Source organism: Anastrepha obliqua, chromosome 4 (genome assembly GCF_027943255.1).
Source record: "Anastrepha obliqua isolate idAnaObli1 chromosome 4, idAnaObli1_1.0, whole genome shotgun sequence".
NCBI lineage: Eukaryota > Metazoa > Arthropoda > Insecta > Diptera > Tephritidae > Anastrepha > Anastrepha obliqua.
This window is the reverse complement of record NC_072895.1, coordinates 115,104,925-115,130,322: the sequence shown is the minus strand read 5'-3', so window position 1 is coordinate 115,130,322 and position 25,398 is coordinate 115,104,925. Positions and strand designations below refer to the sequence as shown.

Genomic DNA, 25,398 nt, shown 5'->3' with positions numbered 1-25,398 from the left:
AAAGTGCTGGAAAGAGTTATGGTAGAGCGCCTTCAGGAGCTAACTCGGGGTGTTAGGTCGGATAGGCAGTATGGTTTCAGGAAAAGACGTAGTACAGACGATGCGTGGTTGTATGTCCAGAATGCAGTAAATGAAAGCGCCAATAAATATGTCCTTGGCATGTTTATTGACTTCAAGGGGGCATTTGACTATTTGCGCTGGGACCGTGTCTTACAACGGCTAGAGGAGCTTGGCTGTCCGGAAATTACTCTATGGCGGAGTTATTTTTCGGACAGAAAAGCATCCATGGTAGGTGTGGGCGGGAGTGTGGAGATTGGGGTGGAGCGAGGCTGTCCGCAGGGATCCATCTGTGGTCCCTACATTTGGAACCTCATGATGGACTCCCTGCTTCGGCAGTTAGAGCCACTTTGTAAACACTGCGCATATGCGGACGACCTTCTCATTCTGGTTGAGGGTCGTTCGCGTGAGGAACTAGAGCGAGTGGGGGGACAGCTCCTTGCATTAACCCACAACTGGGGGGTAAATGTGGGAGTGGACATATCGATGGACAAAACGGTGACAATGCTGCTTAAGGGCAGATTGTCCCCGAGTCGTCCACCGATTGTGCGTTTGAATGGGGTAGGGATTAGGTATGTGACGCAAGTCAAATACCTGGGGTTAACAATGAGCGAAAGGATGTGCTTTACTCCACACTTAGTGTCGTTGAGGGAGCGGCTGAAGTCAATTGTGGGGCAAGTTCGTCGCGTGGTCAGATTTGACTGGGGCCTTAGCCGTCGCGCGGTTCGCACCGTATATCGGGGCTTGTTTGTGGCCTGTGCCACTTACGGGGCCGCTGTATGGTACAAATCAGCGTTAACGACTGGTGGCCAATGTCATTTGATGGCGTGCCAGCGCATTATGCTGCTTGCCTGCATGCCTGTATGCCGTACAGTGAGTACGGATGCATTGCAGGTGTTGTTGGGTGCGCCTCCTCTTGACCTGTTAGTCGTGCAACGGGCATTTACCTTCAGGTTGGGAAGGAGGCTAAGTATGCCGCTGCCGGAGGATCCTTGGATATCCGACGGTGATGTAGAAAGGGGGTATCTGGAATGCATAAGAATGTTAAACGAGAGTATGCTTCATAGGTGGCAAGACCGTTGGGACAATAGTTCCAAAGGTCGCGTGACATACGAGTACATTCGGAATGTTTCATTTGTCGGGGAAAATCCTGATTTTGGATTTTCCCTCAGCCTAGGATTCCTCCTTACTGGACATGGGTCTCTTAATGCGTATCTGCATGCGAGATACTTGTCTACAAGTGAGGAATGTGTATGTGGGTCGGCAAGAGAGGACTGGGTGCACGTCCTCTGTGAATGCCCGATGTACTCAGACATTAGGGATCTTGTGAGTGTAGGGATTAGCTGCACTGATGGACGGTATGACGTGAGCGGAGTGCTTGCCAACCGTGGAAATGCCGAAAAGTTAGGGCAATATGCGCGAGAGGTCTTTAAGCGGCGAAGAAATATTGGACGCTCAGTTGATTAGGCTCTATTTATCCTTGTCTGGTTATTCAGCTGCGTGATTGGGGATTAAACACGGGGAATGGCCACCAGTCCAGAGCTGTATGGAAACTCAACTGGTAGTAGTCTCGGCTACGAGGTCTGACCGGAGACTTAAATCTGGTACCACGGGGAACAGGGGCCCTCGGAGCTTGCTCCGACCTGTTCTTGAGGTAGGCCCTTCGGGGAGTATCGTGGTGGCTGTGGTTAACACCTAAATGCGGGCAGAGCCTTTTGGCTCGATGTGGAGTTGCAATGCAACCGGGTGCCGGAACCCATAGAACGGCAGAGGGTTAGATAGACCTCGAACCCTACCAAGGTGGTTAGTGTGTCCATTCCACACTACCGATTGGTATCCTTAAATGCTTCGGAATTTGTGGGGCGCTGATCAACGCATTGTTTTGATCCGTTGTGCGTTTGAGCACCGTGGTGTCTGGCCGTCGCCGGTGGGTACCCACGTAAAAGCAATTAGACGCTGTCCGGTGGAGTACAAAAATTCCAAATGCAAATGAAATTCTAAACATCGTCAATGATTCGTGGGTACCACCAGCTCGTTTCCGAAATCAACCACAAAAAATTTATCGTTTCAAAGAAAATGGCTTGAGGAATTTTATTGGATGGCATATTCTTCCAAAGAAAACGGTGCATACTGTAAGTATTGCATAGCTTTTGGCATAAAGACCGGTGGAATAGGCAATGTAAGTCTAGGGAAACTCATCAAAAAGCCGTTTAATACTTGGAAACACGCAAAAGAAACTTTTCGAAACCACGAAAACCTTTATTACCATAAAAAATCTGTTGTCGGTATTGAAAATTTACGTGATATTCAGCTCGGTAAAACTAAATCTATCGATGAACGACTTGACAAGCAACTTGAAAAAACGAAAGAAGAAAATCATGAGACACTGAAACCCATAGTTAGCGCTGTAATTTTGTGTGGACGTCAAGGAATTGCACTTCGTGGCCATAGAGACGACGGATGTTTGTACGGCGACGAATCTGACACGAATAACAAAACTACAGGACAATATTTGAACGAAGGGAATTTTCGTGCACTATTACGATATCGAGCTGAAAGTGACGAATTACTCAAGAAAAACCTTCTGTCCACTCCAAAAAATGCAACATATCTCAGCAAAACCACTCAAAATGAAATTATTGAAACTTGCCATGAAGTAATCAGAAGAAAAATCGTTGATAAGATAAATCAATCAAAAGAATTTTCAGTTTTGGCTGATGAATCGACTGACATTTCTAGCATAGAGCAATTTTCTATTTGCGTACGATACTTAGATTCTGAACATAATATCTGCGAGGATTTTCTTGGATTCGTTCCTGTAACTGACGTTTCTGGACAAGCTTTAGCGAATTCTATCAAGGATTACCTGATCATCCATTTTTAATTTTAAAAAACTAACATCAGATTCGTAATCAGCGACACCAATGTCGAACATACATAGTTTTTTAAGCATCTGTTGCTCCATTAAAGAGGGCGTTAAGAAAATGAATTTGCATGTCTAAAAGTCTTAAATTCAAAATAGTATAACTTTTTTTTCATTCATCCTAGAAGTCTTTTAAAAAATGGATGTTAAAGCTACAGAGTATTTGCGATTCCGTTGTGGGAAAAAAAAAAAATTTACCTTACTCAAAAAAAATTCATAAAGATGTCCAAAATCGGCATTTCTTGACTATTTAACCACAAATTGCCAAAAGTCCTGACGTGCTGGAGCATTTTCAAGATCAAAACCCCCCGTGGATCCGCCACTGGTTGCACCCATCTAAATGTATGTGATTTTACAATAACAAAAATCGTGTAATTTACAATCATCCATTGAACAAAAATTGCGTTAATTGGAAAGTAAAATTGACACTAATTACATAGAAAACAATAAAAACAACAAAGATGCCAAAAATAGTGTCGAAATACCGTCATATTCCGGTGTCGTAGAGAATACATCTATTAAGCCAGCAATCATTATCAAACCAAAAACAAAACAAACGAGCAATAAAACTATTTAAGCGATCACACAAAAGATAAATAAAAATGATATTAATGTATGTGATGTAATTCTTCATAAAACCAAGCGTACTTTTAGATGCGGTATTGGTATTGGACATTCAAATTGCCAATATTATAAATCAATCATTTGAAAATGGAATTTTTCCAGATGTTCTAAAAAAGTCAATGATCATTTCAATTAAAAAGGTACAAAATTCCATCCTTATTAGTAATCATCGACCAATTAACACTCTTTCTTGTTGTGAACAGCTCATTTAATTATTAGCCTACAATCAATTTTCAAAATACACCTATCCCCCGATTTACACGGTACTTGTTTTACACGTTTTCGATTTTACACGGCATCCCAAATAAGTTTTTTTTCTTTTATCGCACTCTACTAAATGCGACTGTGATTAAACACGTGCGCTGTGTACACATCTCACGGGGAATCCCGAGCTTATATGCTGACTTGCTGCACACGCACACTGTGTCTGTATTTCTTCGCATAAAATTAAAGATTTATCTATTAGTAAAGGAATCTGGCAGTAGTGTGAAGAAAGTAGGCTCTGGATGCAAGCAACGTACATAAAGTCATCGCAAAATATTGAGGCTGATGAAGAGTCGCACATAAAGTCAGATGAAAGCAATGGGATAAAGGCTTGCGGGTTATGCCTTTAATGAAATTGTACTGACGTTGGGTCAGCCAAAGGTCGTTTTGTTCGCATCTAATGTTAACACCAAATGTTCAAATTTCTTCTCATGGTTTCCAGACCCGGAGGCTTCCAATATAGATGCCTTTACGGTAGATTGGGCTAATCTTGAATTTTAGGCTTTTCCTCCGTTTGCGGTAATTCTAAGAGTCATTAGAAAAATAATTAACGACAAAGCTGAGGGTATCTTGGTAGCACCAAATTGGCCATCACGACCGTGGTTTCCACTTTTCAATGAGTTGCTTATAAAAGAACCTATCTACTTTAAAAGAAATATTAATATTCTACGTTCTCCTTTCAGGGAATACCATCCCTCGTGGAAATCACTAAACCTAATTGCAGGCAGATTATCAGGGAATCTTTTATCAAAAAACAAGCACCAATAGCGTCTTTACCATATATTTTAGCATGGTATGAATTTTGTCAAGTTAAAAACTTTTCCCCTTTTGACCCGACCGTGGCGACTGTGTTGGAATTTTTATCACCACTTGCAACAGGGGAGAAAAAATATGGAACTCTTAATACCTATAGATCGGCTATCTCATTATTATCAACGTGGGATATTGGGAAAGATCCTACAATAAAAAGGTTTTGCAAAAGGGTATCAGTGCTCAAACCCCAACGTCCCAAATGCAATCAGACTTGAGATCCTTATATTGTTTTATAGTGCTTAACAATTATGGGCTAAATGAGGAGTTAGACCTTGAAAATCTATCAAAGAAGCTGGCTATCTCGTTGGCATTAGTAACAACACAAAGAGTTCAAACCTTATCAAAAATAAAAATTTCCAATATAAATGTTAAAGGTGGTTTATTAGAGATAAAAATTCCAGATAGAATTAAAACTTCGTCGGTTGGCAGCAGGACTCGAAGACTTTTGCCCGTTTTTATCAGCGACCAATAGTGGAGGAAGTTAATTTTGCATTTTCCATTGTTAACGTAAAAATGAATAACTAGTTGGAGTTTAATAAAAAACTAAGACAAATCGCTAGTGGTTGTAAATAACTACAAGTATTGATATCGAGGTTGAGACAGCTAGTATAGTTACAATCGAACTTCACTCAGATAAGTTCGTTTGATCGTACAATTTTGTCGGCAATCTGTCGGTCATTACAATGTACGTAGTGGTTCGTTGAGCAACTGTACTGCTCGTTATGCAGGTGAACGCGATTCAACAAAAGTTGAGGAGTTCATTGCTGCTGTAGGGACGTTTAAAGCTGTCGAGAAAATAAGTGACGCGGATGCTATTACTCGCATGCCCATGATTTTAGAGGGTGACACAGCATAATGGTGGCGCGGTGTACAGCCAAAGCCCAAAGTTTTTGAGGATATTGTGCGTATGTTGCGTGAAGCTTTTTGTCCCCCTAAGCCTGACTGGCGAATCTATGCTGAAATCATTGAAAGCAAACAAGCCAAAAACGAGCCGACTGATTCTTTTGTTCGAAGAAAACGTGCTCTCTTTTCCCAACTCACTAATGCTCCTAGTGAAATCGGCCAAATCGATCTTTTGTTTGATATGATCCATTTACAAATTAGGGATAGTGTAGTATGATTATAAGTCGGATATGCCTTAACATTAATATTCATAAACATTTTGTTTTGGCTTTTATTTTATTGTCCACTTATGCATTCACTGTGCTGTGCCGTTTTAAATAGAAAGTAAGTAAACGCAAACATAGCTAACGTAATTATTTTATGCGCGGCGCGTGAATGCTAGAATCATATTACACAAGTAAACACCGAAAAATTGTTATTGGCTTGCATTGATAAAATTTGCTATAAAAACGCTTGTACTTAGTATGTAAGACACAAGAAAGAAAATAATCGTTTCACAAGCTGGATGACTAGCTTGGAACGACAAATAAATAAATATATTTAACAATAAATAAATATACTTTCTTTAAATAAATATACTTTCTTTACAATAGGGTTAGTCGGTAAACGCATTACTACGTTCGATAATCTATTGAATGAAGCTAGAGAAGCTGAGATGACCTTGCGCGAACACAAAATGACTACCGCGAACGCCGATAAAGCCGTCGATAGTACAAGTGGTCCGGTACGTTGTGGTTTTTGCCGCAAAAAAGGGCATTACACAGAAGTGTGCTTCAAAAAGAAAAACGAAGAGGCCAAAACAGCGCAAACACAAGCTATTGCAAATGCTTTAGTGACAAAGCCGTCGTATTCGTGTTATGGATGCAATGCACCAGGGCCCTTACTCTGTAATGCGATGCGAAAATAAATTGCGTTACGAAGGGTAATTGGTACTCTGTAGCGCTATCGCATCGCTGAAAGTGTTGCTCTTTTTATTATTCACTTATTTTTCGCTTAATATGCATCACCGACCGAAATGTCAAAGAAAGCGACCAAAACAAACGAGCGATTGGAAGTAAAGTACCTATAAGTTAACAGCCAAGTCATCGAACTTCCCTCGCAATGAATTCACCGAGCAACCCGCGCGCAAACAATGTCGTTGAACCCGACCACATATGCAACATAAACAAAGTAATGTGGGTCGAAGCAACGGCCAGTCGTTTCCGTTATGTCGCAAGCGTTGGAGTTCTGACCGAAATGTGCTGAGTCGGTCTTACTGACCACACACAAACCCATGGCATAATCTTTATATATTTATTATGTATTTAAGTTTAGATCCATGTTTTCCATTTATGTACTTAGCTTTAGTCTTTTATACTCTCCATTCTTATAATCAGTTTTGTCCAGACAATTGTGTAATAAAGACCTCATCACTGCTCCAGAGAAGGAAGCTGAACCACTATATAACTGGCGCCCAACAGAGTTAAAACTGGAATTAGATAATCTTACGATATCTATTAAGTTAGGAACAGCATGGCCCTAAACAAGAACATGTAAGTGACTGTTCGGTAAAAATTAGAAAAAGTATTTACGAAAAACTATTTTAAATAAAAAAAATTGTGAATAAATTGGCAATGCGAAAGTGACCATTACGGTATAGTCGCGAAATTATTGACGTGCAAGTGCAGTTTTTTTTTTGTTAAGAGAAACAAGTTGATACTTTCGCTTCATTGGCTGCTCATGACTTGGGCTTATAGAAATATAAAGATGGAGTACGACAGTGACGAAGAGCAAGAAATAGGATTTAGGCCAGGAAGAAACAGTCAATTAGGAATGGAGCCGGCATTACTAAAAGCGTTAATAGAAGGTGCGGTAAACAGTGCGCTCCTCGAACAAGAGAGGAGACTAAAAGACGAGTTCCGAGCGGAACTTGAAACAGTTAGAGGTCAGGTTAATGCGTTAAGAATAGAAACCCCACAAGTTGAAACATACCAGAGAGTAACAATTGACCCTAGTGTGGGATGTGAGGTGAAGTTAGACATTGTAAAATCAGTGCCTAACTTCAATGGAAATCATGAGGAATACGTGTCGTGCCGACAGGCAGCTATAGACGCATATGAGATTTTCAAAAGATACGAAGGCAGCGTTATGCCACACACAGCCAAGCCACTTGGAACCGATTACCCTATTAGACGAAGGAATAATCGTTGTCAACGAAGTATCAGCAAGAGTAAGAGTAGATGACGGCCCAGTGATGACAATTGAAGGCACGCATCTCATCACATTTGAACGTATTGCGACTATAATCGAGACCACATACATTAACTACAATGGTGTTGTAAACAAGAGTCCAGGCATCGTGGCGTCACCATTGCTGAATATTACAGGACACGACCAAGTGCTCAGCCTACCAATGTTACAAAGGATGAATGAGCACAATCTGCATATAATTCAGAAGTTAAGAGACGATATGTTTTCCGGAGGGACTCCCAGAGTCTGGTTCATGGTTGGTGTAACACTCAGCCTTGCCTTTGGCTGTATTGGCATCATCTATCAATGTTGGTACCGGAGAAGATCTTCCATCAAATTGCAAGAAATGGTAAAGGAGTTAAGTGTCACCGAGGACGGCAACAATCTTAAAGGGGGGCTAGTTAACAGCCAAGTCATCGAACTTCCCTCGCAATGAATTCACCGAGCAACCCGCGCGCAAACAATGTCGTTGAACCCGACCACATATGCAACATAAACAAAGTAATGTGGGTCGAAGCAACGGCCAGTCGTTTCCGTTATGTCGCAAGCGTTGGAGTTCTGACCGAAATGTGCTGAGTCGGTCTTACTGACCACACACAAACCCATGGCATAATCTTTATATATTTATTATGTATTTAAGTTTAGATCCATGTTTTCCATTTATGTACTTAGCTTTAGTCTTTTATACTCTCCATTCTTATAATCAGTTTTGTCCAGACAATTGTGTAATAAAGACCTCATCACTGCTCCAGAGAAGGAAGCTGAACCACTATATAACTTATATTTAAATAATATAAAGTAATGGATTCTGTAGCTTTATGGGACGAATCATCTGAGGAAAGGATTTCTCGGAGATTTATAAGAGATAACTCCAACATTATGAGTCTCAGCGATCACAGGTAAGTTAAACTTTAAAGAATTACTCATGCTTTATTCATCAGTTTTGTGCAGCATTTTCGGCTGAGTAAGGAAGCCTTTATGTATGTGCTAAATAGCATAAAGGGCGAGATGAAATCTCCAACGAGAGCAACGGTTATCCCTGACATCATAAAAGTTGCAACAACCCTAAAGTTTCTTGCTCAGGGTGCGTATCAGCATTTAATTGGCCAAGACCATCGCGCGGGGCTAGCACAGCAAACGGTTTCCAGTTGCCTTTGGGAAGTTTGCAGTGCAATTGAAAAGGTATTGTGTCCAAAACATATCGTTTTTTCGATGAGCAGTGAAGAGAAACAGGATGCCAACGGTAGCTTTTACGAAACATGCGGAATTCCGGGTGTGGTAGGAGCAGTGGATGGAACGCACATCCAAATAATGACGAGCATTTATTTTTTAACCGAAAGCTTAAGCACAGCATAAATGCAATGGTGGTAAGAGTGTTTCAATTAAATAAGTTTATTTTCATTAAACAGGATCGCCAACTTCAAGTTATACTTTGGAAGCAAGCGTTTTATTTTTTTTAACGCTCACCGCGTTATAACTTTAATTTGCATATGTATATAACGGGTGATCAATTAAGAGAAGTTTTTTTCATTTGCGTTTTTTTTACAGATCGCGCGCGAGTTGTGGCAAACTGTCATCGTGGATTTGTTGAACAGCGTTTGGCATTTCATCATGGAAAGACTCACACCGCAACAACGTCTACAAATTGTTCAACTGTATTATGAAAATCAGCGTTCTGTGACAAATGTTTTTCGTGCGCTTAGACCGCATTATGGTCAACATAATCGGCCTGCCTTAAACACTATTCGACGTTATATACATACAATAATATTTAATTGCAGGAATATGTATGTAATTGACAGTATAGTAGAACAACTTTCGCTTGTCGCTATTACTGCTAACACATACATATACTTATATAAGTTAAGGCATGATACCGAATCCTACGAAAGCAACAGCATTTCGTTGCAAAACCTCGCACACCCTACCGCTCTTTCTATCACCCCAGTGCTGACATCTAAGCTCAGTCGATGCAGCCCAACACCAACAAGCATGATGATCACTACCTGCGCTCACCTTAGCAACAGCATGCCGGGACTCTCGCCTGGCTTCACAAAACAACCCGCTGCATAACAACAAACAGTGATCACTGCTTGCGCTTGGCTTGGCAACAGGATGTTAGGCAGGCAGACCAAAACACAACAGTTGTTGTCTGGCCCAACTAACCACCGACTGCATAGCAACACCACATGCGTGAGCCTAGCATGCAGAGCAACTGCATGACAACAGCTCGATCAATGCATTGCGCCTGCCCTAGCAGCGTTGTGTTGGGTAGGTAGCCCAAAACACAACGGTGCTTGCCTGCTCTAGTAATCCAACGATTGCATAGCAACGTATGGTTGACATGCTTGGTAGGCAGGCCAGCGGTACCACTTGTCATGTGCATGCAACAACACAATTGTGTTGCTAGCGGTAGAGTCCAAGCGACCTTTTTCGCGCAACAACACTTACAGGTGATCGCGAGGGTATAAAAAGCGGTATCATTGCCTGCCGAAGCCAGTTCAGTTCTTGATACGCGGCAGTTCTTGTTACGTTTCAGAAGTTGCAGAGTCAACTGAAGTAATAAAGTAAACTTAATAAATAAAGTTATGTATTTAATTAAAACAAAGTGTTGTTTTATTTTATAAGCAATATAACTTGCTTAACTTATATATGTAACATATCACGCTATTTTCTTTTAACCTTTAAGTTTTCATTTATTGTACTCACCATTTATTGTACCCACGTACCCCTTATACGGTTCTTTCTAAATTTGGCTGTGGTTTCTTTTGTTCTTTTTCTGGAATTGATGTCATAAAGTGGTAAAGTGTTAAGTCATTAATAAATAAAACAATGAAACCAAGTGTTGAAGAAAATATTGTAAAATCTGTGCGGGACGGGTTGTCTATTCGAGAATGTGCCCACAAATTCAAAGTTAGTCACACCACAGCGCAAAGGATTAAAAAAAACATGATTTATTACAAGTTAAGCAAAACCCTGGGCGTCCACAAAAAATGACCGAGCGGGAAAGTCGGCATTTGGCTAAACTAGTTGCAAGCGGTAGCGTAGACACCGTCAGAAGGCATTCAGACAATGAATTTGAAAGTCAGCAAATGGACAGCGAGACGAAATTTGAAAAAAATAGGATTGAAAGCTGCAGAAAAGAAAAAAAAAACCGCTGCTTAAAAAAAAAACATAATGAGCAGAAAAAAGTTTGCTGAAGTACACACCGATTGGACTAATGCAGATTGGCAGCAGGTACTAAGCAGTAAAGCTTCAATAATTAATATCATTTAATGCATATTTTTATTTTTTACGGTGATATGGTCAGATGAAAACAAAAATCAACCGATTTGAATCGGATGGCTGCTCATGGTTTTGGTCAAAAGATCCCCAGCAGTTAACAAAATCAAGCGTGAAAGAAACAGTGAAGCATGGTGGTGGCACCATAATGGTTTGGCGGTGCATCGCTTGCAATGGTGTGGGTCCTTTGATCAAAATCGAAGGACGAATGAAAAAGGAGCAGTACTTGACGATCTTGCAAGAAAATTTGCCTGCTGCCATCCAAAAAAGCGGTCTTGCTGTTGAAAAAGTTATTTTTAAACAAGACAATGCCCCTAAACATACTGGACTGTTGAAGTCACTGTAACAAACATCGCTTTATTGTGATGGCACAACCTAATGTAAGTTTCCTTACGCTTATATGTATATTAATATAAATTCATGTGATATGTACACATATGTATGTGTGTGTTTGTTGCAGTGACATGCAAAATGAACAAGACTAATTGCTTTGGTTAAAACGAGATAGCTTGTATTAATACATAGTAGGCTTTGATTTTATTATTACATAAATACCTAATTCCTAAGACTCTTTATGTATACATATATATGAATTATAGCGGGACTTATGTTCTTATTTCTTTGTCTTGAATTTGATTTTGTCGGTTAAGACGCGTTCAATTTGTATATGATTTTCTGCGGTGACGGGTCGTAAAAGAAGAAAAGAATTGAAATAAAAATTGATGAAATATAAAAACGTGGTGGTCTTTTTATTTTAAGAATTGGAAGCGGTTAAATTTAATTAAATATTTTAACATGGACTAACAAACAACAGGATAGTAGAACAGGTTCCGCTGGTCGCTATTGTAGTATGTTCACTTATCGAATGCTCACTGTACTCAGTTGAATGCATAAATATTATTACAAACACATTGTAGCACTTGACTACAATATTCATATATACAATGCGCAAGCACTTGTGGTAATACGATCCCTGGGCCATTGCCCTGATGCTCACTGTACTCAGTTGAATGCATAAATATTATTACAAACACATTGTAGCACTTGACTACAATATTCATATAAACAATGTGCAAGCACTTGTGGTAATACGATCCCTTGGCCATTGCCCTGTATGGACATTACCGCGTCGGCATATTTGATATGCGCCGACGGTTCAACAACCAAGTGAACATATTACCTCCTCCCCGCCGTTACGAGCCGCGTCAGCCCTTAGACGTTCTTATGTAAACAATACATAAAGAATTATACATAAGCTGACCGCGCCTCTGCCGGCGTCCCTGACAGCGCAGCCACGCTGTCTTTAGCTGTAAGAACCAGATTGTAATAACTAAAGATTCATTCAATAAAAGACACTCGTAGTGACGAGTCGATCAAAACGGAACTTCTTTGATTTCAACTAATACACTATTACTGTTGTTGGTAATATTTAATATATATATATATACTGCGTACTTGACAGTGTAATAGATTAGCGATGAGCTGGTCGTTACTACTGGTAACATATGTGCAAGTTAATACCCTACTCTGGTAAGCCGCATAACGGTAAATATATACAAAAAGTTAGAGTAAGCAATACTTCTTAAAGCTAGTATAAGCACTAATTGGATGATGAAATAAGCTCATCCAATAGTGAAATATTTACTGTAAATATAAACAATTATTTGTTAAGGATAGAATTACAATAAGCAATACTTTTTAAAGCTAGCATAAGCACAAATTTATAAACATAAACAATTATTTGTCAAGTACTTTTAAAGCTAGCATAAGCACAAATTAGAGGATGATGAAATAAGCTCATCCAATAGTGAAAGATTTATTGTAAACACAAACAATTATTTGTTAAGTATAGAGTAAGCAAAAATTTGGTATAAAAGAAATAACGTAAGAATAAAAGAATCACTTCAAGTTATACTTTGGAAGCAAGCGTTTTATTTTATTTTTTTAACGCTCACCCGCGTTATAACTTTAATTGGCGATCCTGCCAGGAGCATCAACCGTAAGCAAATACCTCGTGCGAGAGGGCATACGGTCGGTGATAATAAAATAAGTACCCCACGAATCGGGCGAAAAAACAAATAACACAATATATTTTGAAAAAAAGTACCCCATGAATTGGGCGAAAAAAATAAAAATTTTGGAGAAATTTTTTTTAAAAACAAAGTTGAAGCAGTAGAAAATTCTCGCTGGACCACAAAGCAGAAGAAAATTCTCGCAGGACCACAAAGCAGTATCCGTATTGTGTGTCTGTAAATGATTTTGTTAATGAGGAAATTGGAAATTTACTACTGTTTGGGTTGTTCCGAAAAAGGAAATGAACGAGGATGGAAGTCCTAAACTAAGCTTGGTCATAGATTTTAAAAAATTAAATGAAAAAACAATATCAGATAGATACCCCGTGCCTAATCCTGAGGTGATACTTTCGAATTTGGGGGAATCCAAATATTTTTCAACAATTGATTTAGAGTCAGGATTTCATCAGATTTTAATGCAGGAAGGTGATATTGAAAAAACGGCTTTCTCAGTTAATAACGGGAAATATGAGTACTTACGGATGCCATTTGGGCTAAGGAATGCCCCTAGTATATTTCAGAGAGCAATGAATGATATTTTACGTGAATATATCGGTAAATTTTGCCAAGTGTATATTGATGATATTATAATATTTTCGAAGACATTGACAGAACATATTCAGCAGTTAAAACAAATAGTTGAAAGATTAAGGGAAGCTCATATGAAAATATATCTTGAAAAATCAAGGTTTATAGAAACAGAAGTTGAATTTCTGGGATACGTAGTATCTTATAAGGATGTTAAAACAGACCCAAAAAAAGTGGAAGCGATAAAAAATTATCCCATACCTAAAACTTTACGACAATTAAGGGATTTTTTGGGATTAACAGGATATTACAGGAAATTTATTCAAGATTACGCTACAATAGCTAAGCCACTGACAAAGCACTTAAAAGGAAAAAATGGAGGAGTATCGCAGCATGTATCAAAAAAGACAAGGATTGATCTTGACCAAGAAGGTATAGCCGCTTGTGAAAGGTTAAAGGATGTATTATGCCAATGCATTGAATTATCGTAACCTGATTTTAATGAAAAATTAATTTTAAATACCGACGCTTCAAATGTAGCTGTGGGGGCTGTATTATCACAACGAGAAAAACCCATAACATTTATTTTAAAGACTTTGAATTCAACCGAACAGAATTATGCAACTAACGAAAAGGAGCTTTATGCTATTGTTTGGGCATTGAAAATATTGCGACATTACCTTTATGCTGTAAAAGATTTAGAAATTTATACGGACCACCAACCGCTATCGTTTGCGATATCTGAAAGAAACCCTAATGTTAAATTCAAGTTGAAGGTATGTACGACATGTTAGACGTTTTGTTATCTTTTTTAATTATTATTTAATAGGTTTTCAGACCGCCGTTTATTTTTTTTATAAGAAGTTTGTAAAGTTTTAACTAAGTTCGCACGAATCTGCACAAATGAAACATACATTAAAATATTCTTACGTATGTCCTCTTTAAGGAAAAATAATTTCCAGCTGCGATGACCTGCGACTGCGCTTGATATAGTGTCTAATCTGTACCTATGTGTAGGATTTTGAAAAATGTGATTCTACCAAGATTGCTAATAAAGATTTTTTTTGTTTTAGGTGTAAATTTGAAGTGTTCATTTACGCGCATGCATATTCTGGACACGTGGTTATGTTACAATAGCATTAAAAATGATGTTGATAGATGTCGCCACGTACTGAAGAACATAATTCAAGCTTTACCAAACTCTGAGAATTTAACCTTAGAAGACGTTGAAAATCGTGTTTCTTGGATCTGTTCACGGATTTCTCGATACTGGGAAAAAGTGCAAAGATCAAAAACAAGGCTGATTGCCAAGTACAGTAATTGGTTAACTGAAACCGAATTATGTGTGTTGAAAAAGCGGGAGTCGGGCGAGGTGACAAACTCTACGAATCCTTCTCCGAGCGAACACAGGCAGACACAGAAAAGATTTTGAGGATTGCAGCAAGAGGACAAAGCGTCGCAGGTTATCCGATCTAGCTAATGTTGATAGTTCCGCTATTCATGCAATACTAAGTAACTCAAAGCAATCAAATTCAAATTCTTTAGAATTCAATACGAACGAAGTTTTGTCTCTATTTAATGAGGCAAAACTCACCAAACATCAGTATTTTTTATTAAGAGACTTTATTCATTCAAAATTGCCTAATGTGATCGATCATTGTTTATTATCAATTGGAGAATTATCAGAGGAGGCAGCTGAATCATGTAATACCTTAGTGAAACAATTCAGACGTGACAATACCAGAAAGCACTCAAGAACTGTAACTAACACGGATCTTTTGCACAGGCTTCTTCTTAATTCCGATCCATTTATATCTAGTATACGAAAATTACCATGTAAAAAGAAATCTATGGTATCAAGAGAAGTGTTAGATTTATTGAGTTAAAAGTTTTGTATTTCTAAGTACATTAACTTTTTTGGAAGTGAATATTTTATTGTTTTCATAAATAAGAATAACGTAACTGGCATCAAAGTATACTTTATGCTCATCCTTTCGGAATTTAATGTTTTTTTCTATTATTGTTTATAATTTAAGATTTATGCAAAACTTTAAACGAAACAAAAAAAATTTATATAAAAAATGTGTGTAGCTAATTTTCCTTTGACTTTTTATATTAATTATATATTACTTTATTATAATATATATTATTATTATTATATCTTATATATATTCTCATTATATACATATATATTTATTTTTATATGTCTTAGTGTTTTTTTAACAAATAAAAAAATTTCTCAACTTAAAAACGTACTAAAAAGTAATTTATCACACCAAAAGTTCTTGTGACCGCTCTTCATACGCGGCGGCACCACTGTGCATTGATGAGATAAGAAATATAACACGACATGAACACGGACGAATAACGATTACAGATTTAATAGATGATTCACAGTTCAAAGTAATTCAAAATAAAGAACTAATTGTAATATATATAAAATATCCAAAGGTATTGTATGATTGTAAATTTTATGAAGTCCGGGCTATAGCGCAGAGAGATGGTAAATTGATAGTTGAGGATAAAATAGCGAAGTGTGGAAATGATTATGTAAATGTAAAAGAATGTAAAGAAGAAATAAAAAATACATACTGTAAAATTGAAGAAAGGAAATCTTGTTTGTCGAAAATTTTTAATAAAGCAAGAACCAAATGCAAAAAATTAAAGGGGAAAAATGAAGAAATAGAAGAAATAAAACAGGGGGCCATATTAGTTTCTGGAACGCATGTAATTGATGAACACACATTAGATGGAGTTTATTTAATAGTTTTTAAGAATTATACTATAATTGATAATGTTACATACGAAAATATTGATGAAACAATTTGGAATAATGTAAAAATAATTATATTAATAACTTTGAAATAACTGAGTATGTTGAATCTACAAATGAATACTTAAAATTTAAAAATTCTAATGTATTAAATAAAATAAAACAGGAAATTCAGGAAAAACCGATTTGGTGGTCACTGGACATTGGATAAGCATTGGACAAAGTGTATAGAACTCAAAGGAGACTACGTTGAAAAATAAAATGATTTATTTATCAAAAAGTCTATGTTTTATTCCAAAAGTCACCAAGCTACACACAGTTGTAGACAGCTGATGGCAAGTAACCATCGAGTGCAAGTCTTGAGTTAAACGTGTAAGCGTGTAAAGAATAGTAGAGCGATTAAGTACTGAAAATAAAGCAAGCAAGCTGTGTGGTCATTAATTTGAGACTTTTATTTAACAATCCAGTGATCGAACTCAGAAGAGTTATTGAGAGATGTTATTTGGGTAAAACTTATAATTTTCCATTTTATTTTGAGAATTTAAGTATGATAGTATTTCGGAATAAATGGATCTGAACAAATCCAAAAATACTATTCCTTAAATATATATGTGTACTAAGCGAAAGCACATGTGGTTTTCTTTACACCACAGTTCAAGAAACTTCCTTGTTAGCATCAATATGTTAATGTCGACGCGTGCTGTATGCAGTGTTGCCATTTTAGCTTTTTTCAAGCTAGATTTAGCTTTTTTTGTTTTCGTTTAGCCGGAAAAAATGTAATTTAGCTTCTAACTTTTTTTTAGCCTTTTTTCGAATTTTTTTTAGCTTTTTTTAGCTTTTTTCTAAGATTAATAAAATTCGATAGTATAAAAATTGTTAATCTAGTCTCCACAAAGTATGTATAGTGTGTGTCCGCTTAACACTGAATGGCAGCACGAACAATCGATTATTGCACTGTTCTTTTCACCGCCAACATTTCCATGTATAAATGCAAAATATTTATTTATTTTATTTATTTATTAATAATGAAATATAATTATAAATAACTATATTACAGAAAAGAGGCACTAGCTACTAAGACTATCGGCCTGATGTTTATCTAATATATTTTAACATTACTGAGTATAACAACTTAAATTTAGAGAATATTTTATCATCATTATATTATACAAGATATAGTAGTTTATTTTGGTATATAAAATTGTAAATATTTTTAACATTATCGGGTGAGTATTTTCTTAATGCGACGGAAGGTGATTGGTTTTTAAATATGTTTTTCCTACTATTGGAAAACTTAGGGCAATGATCTAAAATGTGATTTATAGACAGTGGGCGGTTGCATATACTACACTCGGGGGCTGCTTTCCCAGTTAGAAGGTGTTCGTGGCTAATTTTGGTATGATTTAGACGGCATCTTGTGAAAATTTTTAGCTGCTGAGAGGAGCATGTCGATGGGATATCTGGCCTATTTCGTTCCGGATTTATGAGCTTGTAGGCATGCTGATATTTGCACCAATCGTTGTGTGTGAACATTCCTAACGATTCGCGCCGCGTTGTTGCATCGAGTAAAATTTGCAGAAATATGGAAAGGTAAGTTAAAATTGTGCATTTAAAGGTAAAAATTGTTAAATTTATGTTATTATACCTATTAGATATTTTAAAAAAGCTGTGCCGGCTCCAATTGAGACATCTTCGAGTGAAGAGGACAATTTGAATGAAGTTGAACCGAAAAATACTAAAAGGTAAGTGCGTACATACATACCTATGTATGTTTGTATGCACAAATGTATTGCATACTTTCAAGAAAATTCTAAGAGTTTGCCGTTTAACGTAAATATTATCAATAAAAGCAACGAAAATCTAATTTATTTTCGTTTATTGATAAATTTAACGTTAACATGCAGCCCTGAAGTAACTATTGTGAAATAAATAGTTGTGTATTAAACAGGTGTTCCCAAAGAATTGATTTACAAACATCCGAGAGTGAAAGTTCGTGCAGCTATTCGGATGAGGAATCACCGCGCAGAAAGACCAAAAGGTATTATATTCACATGCCGCTTTTATTGTTTTTTATATTAAATGACGTTTTTTTGTGGCGCAGATATACCCAACAAGTGAGAAAAGCTTGGTTCAGCGATAAAAGGTTTAAAGATTGGATATCTGAATATGATGACAAAATATTGTGTAAGTTTTGCGGCTGTAAATTGACACCAAAATTATGCACTTTGATAGCGCATGCAAATACGAAAAAACACAAAGCAACAGCAGGTCCATTTTTAAGAGGAAAGCAGGCAACAATTTCTTTTAAAGCTGTTGGTATTATTTATGATACAAAGCGAGCCGAATTAGCTAACGCACTTTACGTCGCTTCACACACAGCTATCTGTTCCGTAGATCATTTATCTACGATTCAAAGAAACTCGTTTCACGACAGTTCAATAGCTACAGGAATAAAACTGGCTCGATCAAAATGTAGTGCTTTAATTCGAAATGTGCTATGTCCATATTTTAAAAATCGGTTACTTTCTGATATCGGTAGCAATCCATACAGCTTAATTATTGATGAATCGACAGATATAAGCGTTAAAAAGTACCTCGGAATAGTGATAAGATATTATAGCGCTACCAGCAAATCAATTGTTAATACATTTCTTACACTATCAGTTATCGAGGATTGCACGGCAAAAGGATTAGTAGATTCAATCTTAAAAACATTGAGTGAGTTTGGGTTAGATATTAAAAACTTAAGGGGCTTAGGAACAGATAATGCTAGTGTTATGGTAGGCAGAAACCGAGGCGTGATTTCTTTATTAAAGCAACATCAACCTAATATTGTTTTAGTTCCATGTGTTTGCCATTCGATCCAATTGGCTGTTTCGTCTGCTTCGAAATTACTTCCCAATAAAATTGAATTTTTGATATCAGAAACATATAACTGGTTTTCTAAATCCGCAAGTAGACAAAATAGCTATTCCATGTTGTATGCTGCCATAAATGATGGGCTAGAACCTTTACAAATGGTTAGAGCCTGCTCTACTAGATGGCTGTCTATCGAAGTTGCCGTTAAAAGAGTAACCAGTCAATGGTTGGAATTGAAAACGCACTTTGGTATTGCTGCAACAGTGGAATGCTGTCATAAAGCGAAGCTGTTGGCAAATCTGTTCTCTGACGAAAATTTAGCTTATTTAATGTTCCTTGGCCCTATATTAAAAGAAGTTCAAATGGTGAATAAGCTTTTTGAAAGCAATTCTGTAGACCCCCTCAAGATGTTCAGTGACTTAAAGTATCTACTTTCAAATCTTTGCTCACTTGTTACTTACTCCTCAGAAACTTTTGACCCATTGTCTTCTCCGTTGTTGCCGTTATTAATTCCTCTTCCTTGTTTCCATTACTCCTTTGAGGAGTTTATGAAAACAAACATTAATGATATAGATACAGAAAAAAATATACGAGATAACTGCCGTAGTTTTCTTATTAAACTAATAGAGCAATTACGCCAACGTTTGCCAAGTAATATCGACACTTTGAAAAATATTAATTTCTTTTCTATGGAAAAAGCACTGAGCGCTGTAAAAACAAACATATTTGATAGTTTCAAACAAGAAAAATGTAGATATACATCTGACGAGATAAGTAACATAGAAATGCAATGGAAGAAATTGCATCTAATCGAATGGGAAGGCATAGATTCCACAGTTGCATTTTGGACACAGGTTCGGGAGTATAAGAATGCGTTCGGGGAAAATCCTTTTGCCAGTCTTTCTAATTTTGTTTTTGAATTTTTGGTTCTGCCGCTGAGCAATGCGGAGGTTGAGCGTATTTTTAGTACGATGAATAATGTAAAAACTAAGGTGCGAAATAGGACTAGTACTACAATGTTAAATGCAATTTTATGTATAAGGTATGGACTAAAAAAAGAAAAGAAGTGCTGTCATGACTTTGTCATAACAAAAGATCTCATTAGTCTCATGAACAATTCCAGTATTTATTCTTATTCCTCGGATGATGAAGAAAATTTTGACATAGAAATATAATAAGACTTTTACAGCCCAATCTAATATAAACGCATTGCGGTAACTTTTTGTCAAAAATTGTCTCATGTACATACAAGTTGTATGAAAGTAACATAAATTAATTTGCGTGCGTAAAAACCTAATTTGATTTCCAATTTTGGTTCTGCGTGACACCAGGGTTTGACATATACACACATATTTTTATCAAGAAAACTTGTGTTTATATCGGTTAGAGCAAAAAACGTCGTTTATGTTCGTGCGTTTATATTAGGTTGGGCAGTTAGTAAAAGGCGCATTTTTTATTTTGTTAACTGGAAGTGGAAATAATTTTATGAAGTACAAATTGCAATGTTTCGTAGCTTTATATTTACATATATGATGCAAAGCATCAGTGTATATACAATATATACTTTTATGAAATTGAAGTACAAATTAAATTTAATGTTTCACTACATGTGTAAAATAGTTATGCTAAGATTGTTTTTTATGAAAAATTTTATGAAATACAAATTGCAATGTTTCGTAGCTTTATATTTATATGATGCAAAGCATCAGTGTATATACAATATATACTTTTATGAAATTGAAGTACAAATTAAATTTAATGTTTCACTACATGTGTAAAATAGTTATGCTAAGTATTGTTTTTTTTTACAATGAAAATAACGAATAAAACGTAAAAATGGCGTTGTACTTTTAGCTTTTTTTTTAGCCTTTTTTCGATTTTTTTTTAGCTTTTTTTAGCTTTTTTTTTTATCCATCTAGCTTTATTTCTGAAAATGTTCTGGCAACACTGGCTGTATGCACGCACTGTATGCGCGTGTTGCTGCGTACTGTATGTGTGAGTGTATGAGTATTCTGTTTTGGGTATTTCACCAGAATCATAATTTCATCACATTAGTAATATTGCATCAGCCGCTAATTGTGCTGTGATTGGTTATTTGTATTTTGTCGCTTGAATAAGGACCGTTATAGCGCGACTACAGCGTTGTAGCGCTGTCCTCGAGTGTGGTTCGGTGCGAGGTAGAGAAACAGAAAAATGGCAGTCGAATTTGGAATCACAAAGCCTACGCACCGAAATTCACTGCGCTTTAAAAAAAAAAATGGAAAGCGAGCGTTCCTTAACATTGTAAAAAGGAAAAATTGTAAACTTAGGTTAAGCATGAAACATTGTATGACGATAACATGTAATCGGCATCCCAATGAATGTATCGAATAAAGAAAGGGGACTTCCGGAAAAGAGAGAATAAGAGACGCACGTCGTTTAATTATCAAATAGTTATATAGGCGGTAATCTACCAATTCATATAAGGAAAGTAGACGGTTTCACAACTCAGGCGTGGGGTCTAATACCCACCGCAAGTGGACATCGCAATATCTCACCAAATTATATATCAAATACCAGGAAAATGGCCAATCCAAGGCAAGACCTAGCAAACGCTCTAACGGATGCCGGGGTGGAATTTCCATCATCAGCTACAACGCAGCAGCTGGGCAACCTGCTACAGAGCGTAGTGGGAGTAACCGCAAACACCTATGCAAGTACTGCCAACATTTCCGACAATGAGGAATCTATCAATGACGCTCCGCACGCTGATGCCGTTCGTTCTGCCGACGCCGACCTCCCTGCCGTTGCCGTCCCTACTGCCGTTGCCGCCTATACCAGGGTATGTTCAATAACGCATTATAATGCGCAACGTACTTTTGCAGTATTGGCAATGCGTTCAGAAATGCAAATATGGCAGTACTGCAAATGCATCGCGTTCCAAAACTCCATTTTTGTATCAAACGTCGCGCATTATTTGCAGGAAAAATTTTAATACTGCCGCTGATTACGCTAATATGATGTCTGATGAAAAGTGAGTATACAACTAATTTTTTTAGCTTTTAATGCAAAGATATATTAAATATACGTTATTAAAACAATATTTTATTACATTTTTCTTGATTTTAGCGATTATCTAAGTACATCGGAAGTACAGTTGCTTCTCAGAGTCCGACTGAGCATGGAAAGTGAATTTGCTTCAGGGAGGAGGAAAAAGAGTGTTTTGTGGAATAAGGTGGCGGAAGAAATAAAAAAAGTGAATAAAGATTTGAAAATAGACGGGCAAATCGCGCAGCGAAAATTTTCTAACTTGCTGGTAACCTATAAGCGGATAAAAAAACGCAACAACTCATCCGGTAGGGAAGCTACATCGTGGCTTCACTTTGAAGACTTTGACGAGGTGTATGGTACCAGACATTCCATTAATGTGCCCATAGAAAACTTGCAGAATTCGCTTGAGCTGCCATCGTCGCCATTATTGGAACGAAATGATAGTGAACCGCCAAATTCTCCACCAACTTCAAGTCGAAGAACCATTCAATCCAGAAGGAATGCCAACAACGAACTGATGCATTTTTTAGAAGACGAGGCGATGAAAGAGCAGGCCCGACACGATGAGGTATTGGCTTGCTTTGGAGAAAGAACGAATAAAAACGCTTCTGGACTTAAAATCGATTTTGAGCTAATGTCTGCAAAAGTGATTTTTTAGCTGTGAAATGTACCTTTTATTTTATAGTGAATTAAAATTATGTGATATGAACTTTATTTATTTTATTGAATAAAATATAATTAAAAAATTTAAATTATGAATTCAGTACAAAAATTAAAAAGTATTCTATTTACGATTAAATTAAATTAGGTTCATGATTTTAAATCATTACTTATGAGGAGAAGAGTTTTTAAATAATTTCTTCTATCAACTCCATTTTCATCATCCGTCTCAGCGGACCATAAAGGGGAATCTTGCAGCTTCTATGTTGCCATGCTGCTGTGGTGCCATTGCATCAATATGGTCTAAGGGATTGTCTTTCCTTAAGGGGTCCTCTAGTTTCTTGGGTCGAAAATATCGAATTTTTTTTTTTCATAAATCACATTTACAACATGTGTTAAAAGTATGTGCTGAAGGATTTTTCGATATTCGAAGTGGCTCACAAGTTACGGCCTTGAACGGAGCAGGTATACTTAGCGCGCTCAACGCTGCTCCGCAAAGCCGAGCGACACTGACCATTGTATTGATATCCCTAAATCTAACCGCTCTCTGAACCTTCTGTGAATTAGGCCTGAGTAGAGTTCAGTTTTGCTGTGGCAATTGCGAAGCGTACTGTATATTTTCTCTTGCGAGTGGCACGCACCTGATTTTTTGAAAATAATTTTTAAAATGTTAAAGGAAGGAAGTAGAGACGCTCCGGCTCCTTACGATCGAACTAAAAAGAGAAGATTCGCAGGCAACCGACACACTTTTGAACAAGACAAGTCGTTTACATCGGCTTCAGCGAAGAAACTTGTTCAAAATAAAAATTTAGAAGTGAACGTTGAACAGACTTTGATATATTGTATTTTGAACTTCGCAAGTGTGTTTACAACTATTTCTTCGGCAGTTATTTGTAAAGAGTGCAAAAGTACGGTGAATTTCCATCAACGTGATGTACGAGGATTGGGCTTTAAAATTTCTATGGGGTGCAAGTGTGAGAAAGAAAAAGAAATAGATTCATGTCCAAAAATTGGTAAAGCCTACGAAATAAATCGTCGCTTAATTTTAGTGATGCGTTTGTTGGGAGTCGGTTATGAAGGCTATAGAATTTTCTGTGGACTGATGGATATGGGACAAGGTTTTGCTTTGAACACGTACTATTCCATATTAGAAAATATTCACTCAGCTTCTTCGGCGGTTTTCGATACATTGTTGTCGATTGCGGTTGATCAAGAAAAGGAAGTCCTTCGAGAACAAGGAAAAGCAGAAAATGAATTCACCGTATCTGGAGACGGCACATGGAAAAAAGAGGATTTTCATCTTTATTCGGAGTTTCAACTTTAATTACAAAGTACACCGGTAAAGTTGTTGATGCGTGTGTAATGAGTAGTTTTTGTGCTGGATGCAATTTGTGGAAAAATAAAAAAAATAGTGATCCAGTTGAATATGCAGGATGGCTCGCTGATCATGAAGAAAAGTGTACTCTAAATCATACTGGAAGTTCTGGGAAGATGGAAACAGATGCAGTTGTGAAAATGTTTTCTCGTTCAGTAAATAAACATCATGTTCGATATACGACATACATAGGAGATGGTGACAGCAAGACATTCAACGGTATTTTGAAGGCAGAACCATATGGAAAAGATATTGTTGTTGTAAAAAAAGAGTGTGTTGGACACGTTGAGAAGAGAATGGGCACTAGGCTCCGAAACGCAAAAAAATCTAATAAAGGCATTGGTGGAAAAGGTCCAGGAAAACTCACTGAGAAATTGATTGGTGAGATGACAAATGGATTAGCTATTCGGAGGCATCCAGATTCTACTGAGGAAATGAGAAAGGCAATTTGGGGAACATTCTATCACAAGATTTCCACAGACAGCAATCCACAGCATCAAAATTGCCCTGCAGGCGAATCTAGTTGGTGCAAATGGAGGAGAGCTGAGTTTCTCGGAGAGGCTGAGCAATTCAAGCACGATAAACCGCCTCTTTCTGAATGAGTTCAAAAAACTATAAAACCAATTTATGAGGATTTATCCAGAAAAGAATTGTTAAGCAGATGCCTGGGAGCAGAAACTCAAAATAATAATGAGTCGATCAATTCGTTAATCTGGACTTTTGCTCCAAAGCACCTTCATTCTGGGCCAAAAGTCGTTGAAATTGCCACGTTTCTCGCTGTCATGATCTTCAACGAAGGATTCGAATCTATCCTGAAGACTTTAGAAACCATGGGAGTGAAAATCGGCCCACAAGCTAAAACATACGTGCAACAGCGTGATAGCTCTCGGATCGACCGTTCAGAAAGGCGCACGAGTGATGTCGTAAAACAGGCCCGAATCGCCAAAAGGGAAGAAGGAGCAGCTTTGCGTGACTTCCAAGAAGAAGAGGAAGGCCTATTGTATGG

At 37.3% G+C, this 25,398-nt stretch overlaps 2 protein-coding genes across 3 annotated transcripts; both read left to right on the top strand.

Moving 5' to 3' along the window:
- Nucleotides 1-8,692: 8,692 nt before the first annotated feature.
- Nucleotides 8,693-9,169, top strand: LOC129244374 (putative nuclease HARBI1). The gene is made up of 2 exons (XM_054881994.1): nt 8,693-8,712; nt 8,755-9,169. Exons 1-2 carry the CDS (start codon nt 8,693-8,695, stop codon nt 9,167-9,169), a joined length of 435 nt encoding a protein of 144 aa, XP_054737969.1.
- An 8,851-nt stretch (nt 9,170-18,020) lies between these two features.
- On the top strand, nt 18,021-20,847 carry LOC129243643 (uncharacterized). 2 transcript variants are annotated; one of them, XM_054880823.1, is made up of 4 exons: nt 18,021-18,058; nt 18,121-18,210; nt 18,417-18,506; nt 18,570-20,847. In XM_054880823.1, the coding sequence occupies exons 1-4, from the start codon at nt 18,051-18,053 to the stop codon at nt 20,500-20,502; spliced, it is 2,121 nt and encodes a 706-aa protein (XP_054736798.1). In that variant the 5' UTR covers nt 18,021-18,050; the 3' UTR covers nt 20,503-20,847. The 2 variants fall into 2 exon arrangements, with proteins under 2 accessions (XP_054736798.1, XP_054736797.1); XM_054880822.1 differs by having other exon boundaries at nt 18,417-20,847.
- Nucleotides 20,848-25,398: the final 4,551 nt, after the last annotated feature.

What these genes read in the sequence shown, in the direction of transcription:
- LOC129244374 (XM_054881994.1), top strand. Translation starts at nt 8,693, where the DNA reads ATGAGTCTCAGCGATCACAG. An exon ending in ATGAGTCTCAGCGATCACAG is followed by an intron (nt 8,713 to 8,754) that starts GTAAGTTAAACT and finishes TTTATTCATCAG; the next exon opens with TTTTGTGCAGCATTTTCGGC.
- LOC129243643 (XM_054880822.1), top strand. An exon ending in GAACCGAAAAATACTAAAAG is followed by an intron (nt 18,211 to 18,416) that starts GTAAGTGCGTAC and finishes TGTATTAAACAG; the next exon opens with GTGTTCCCAAAGAATTGATT.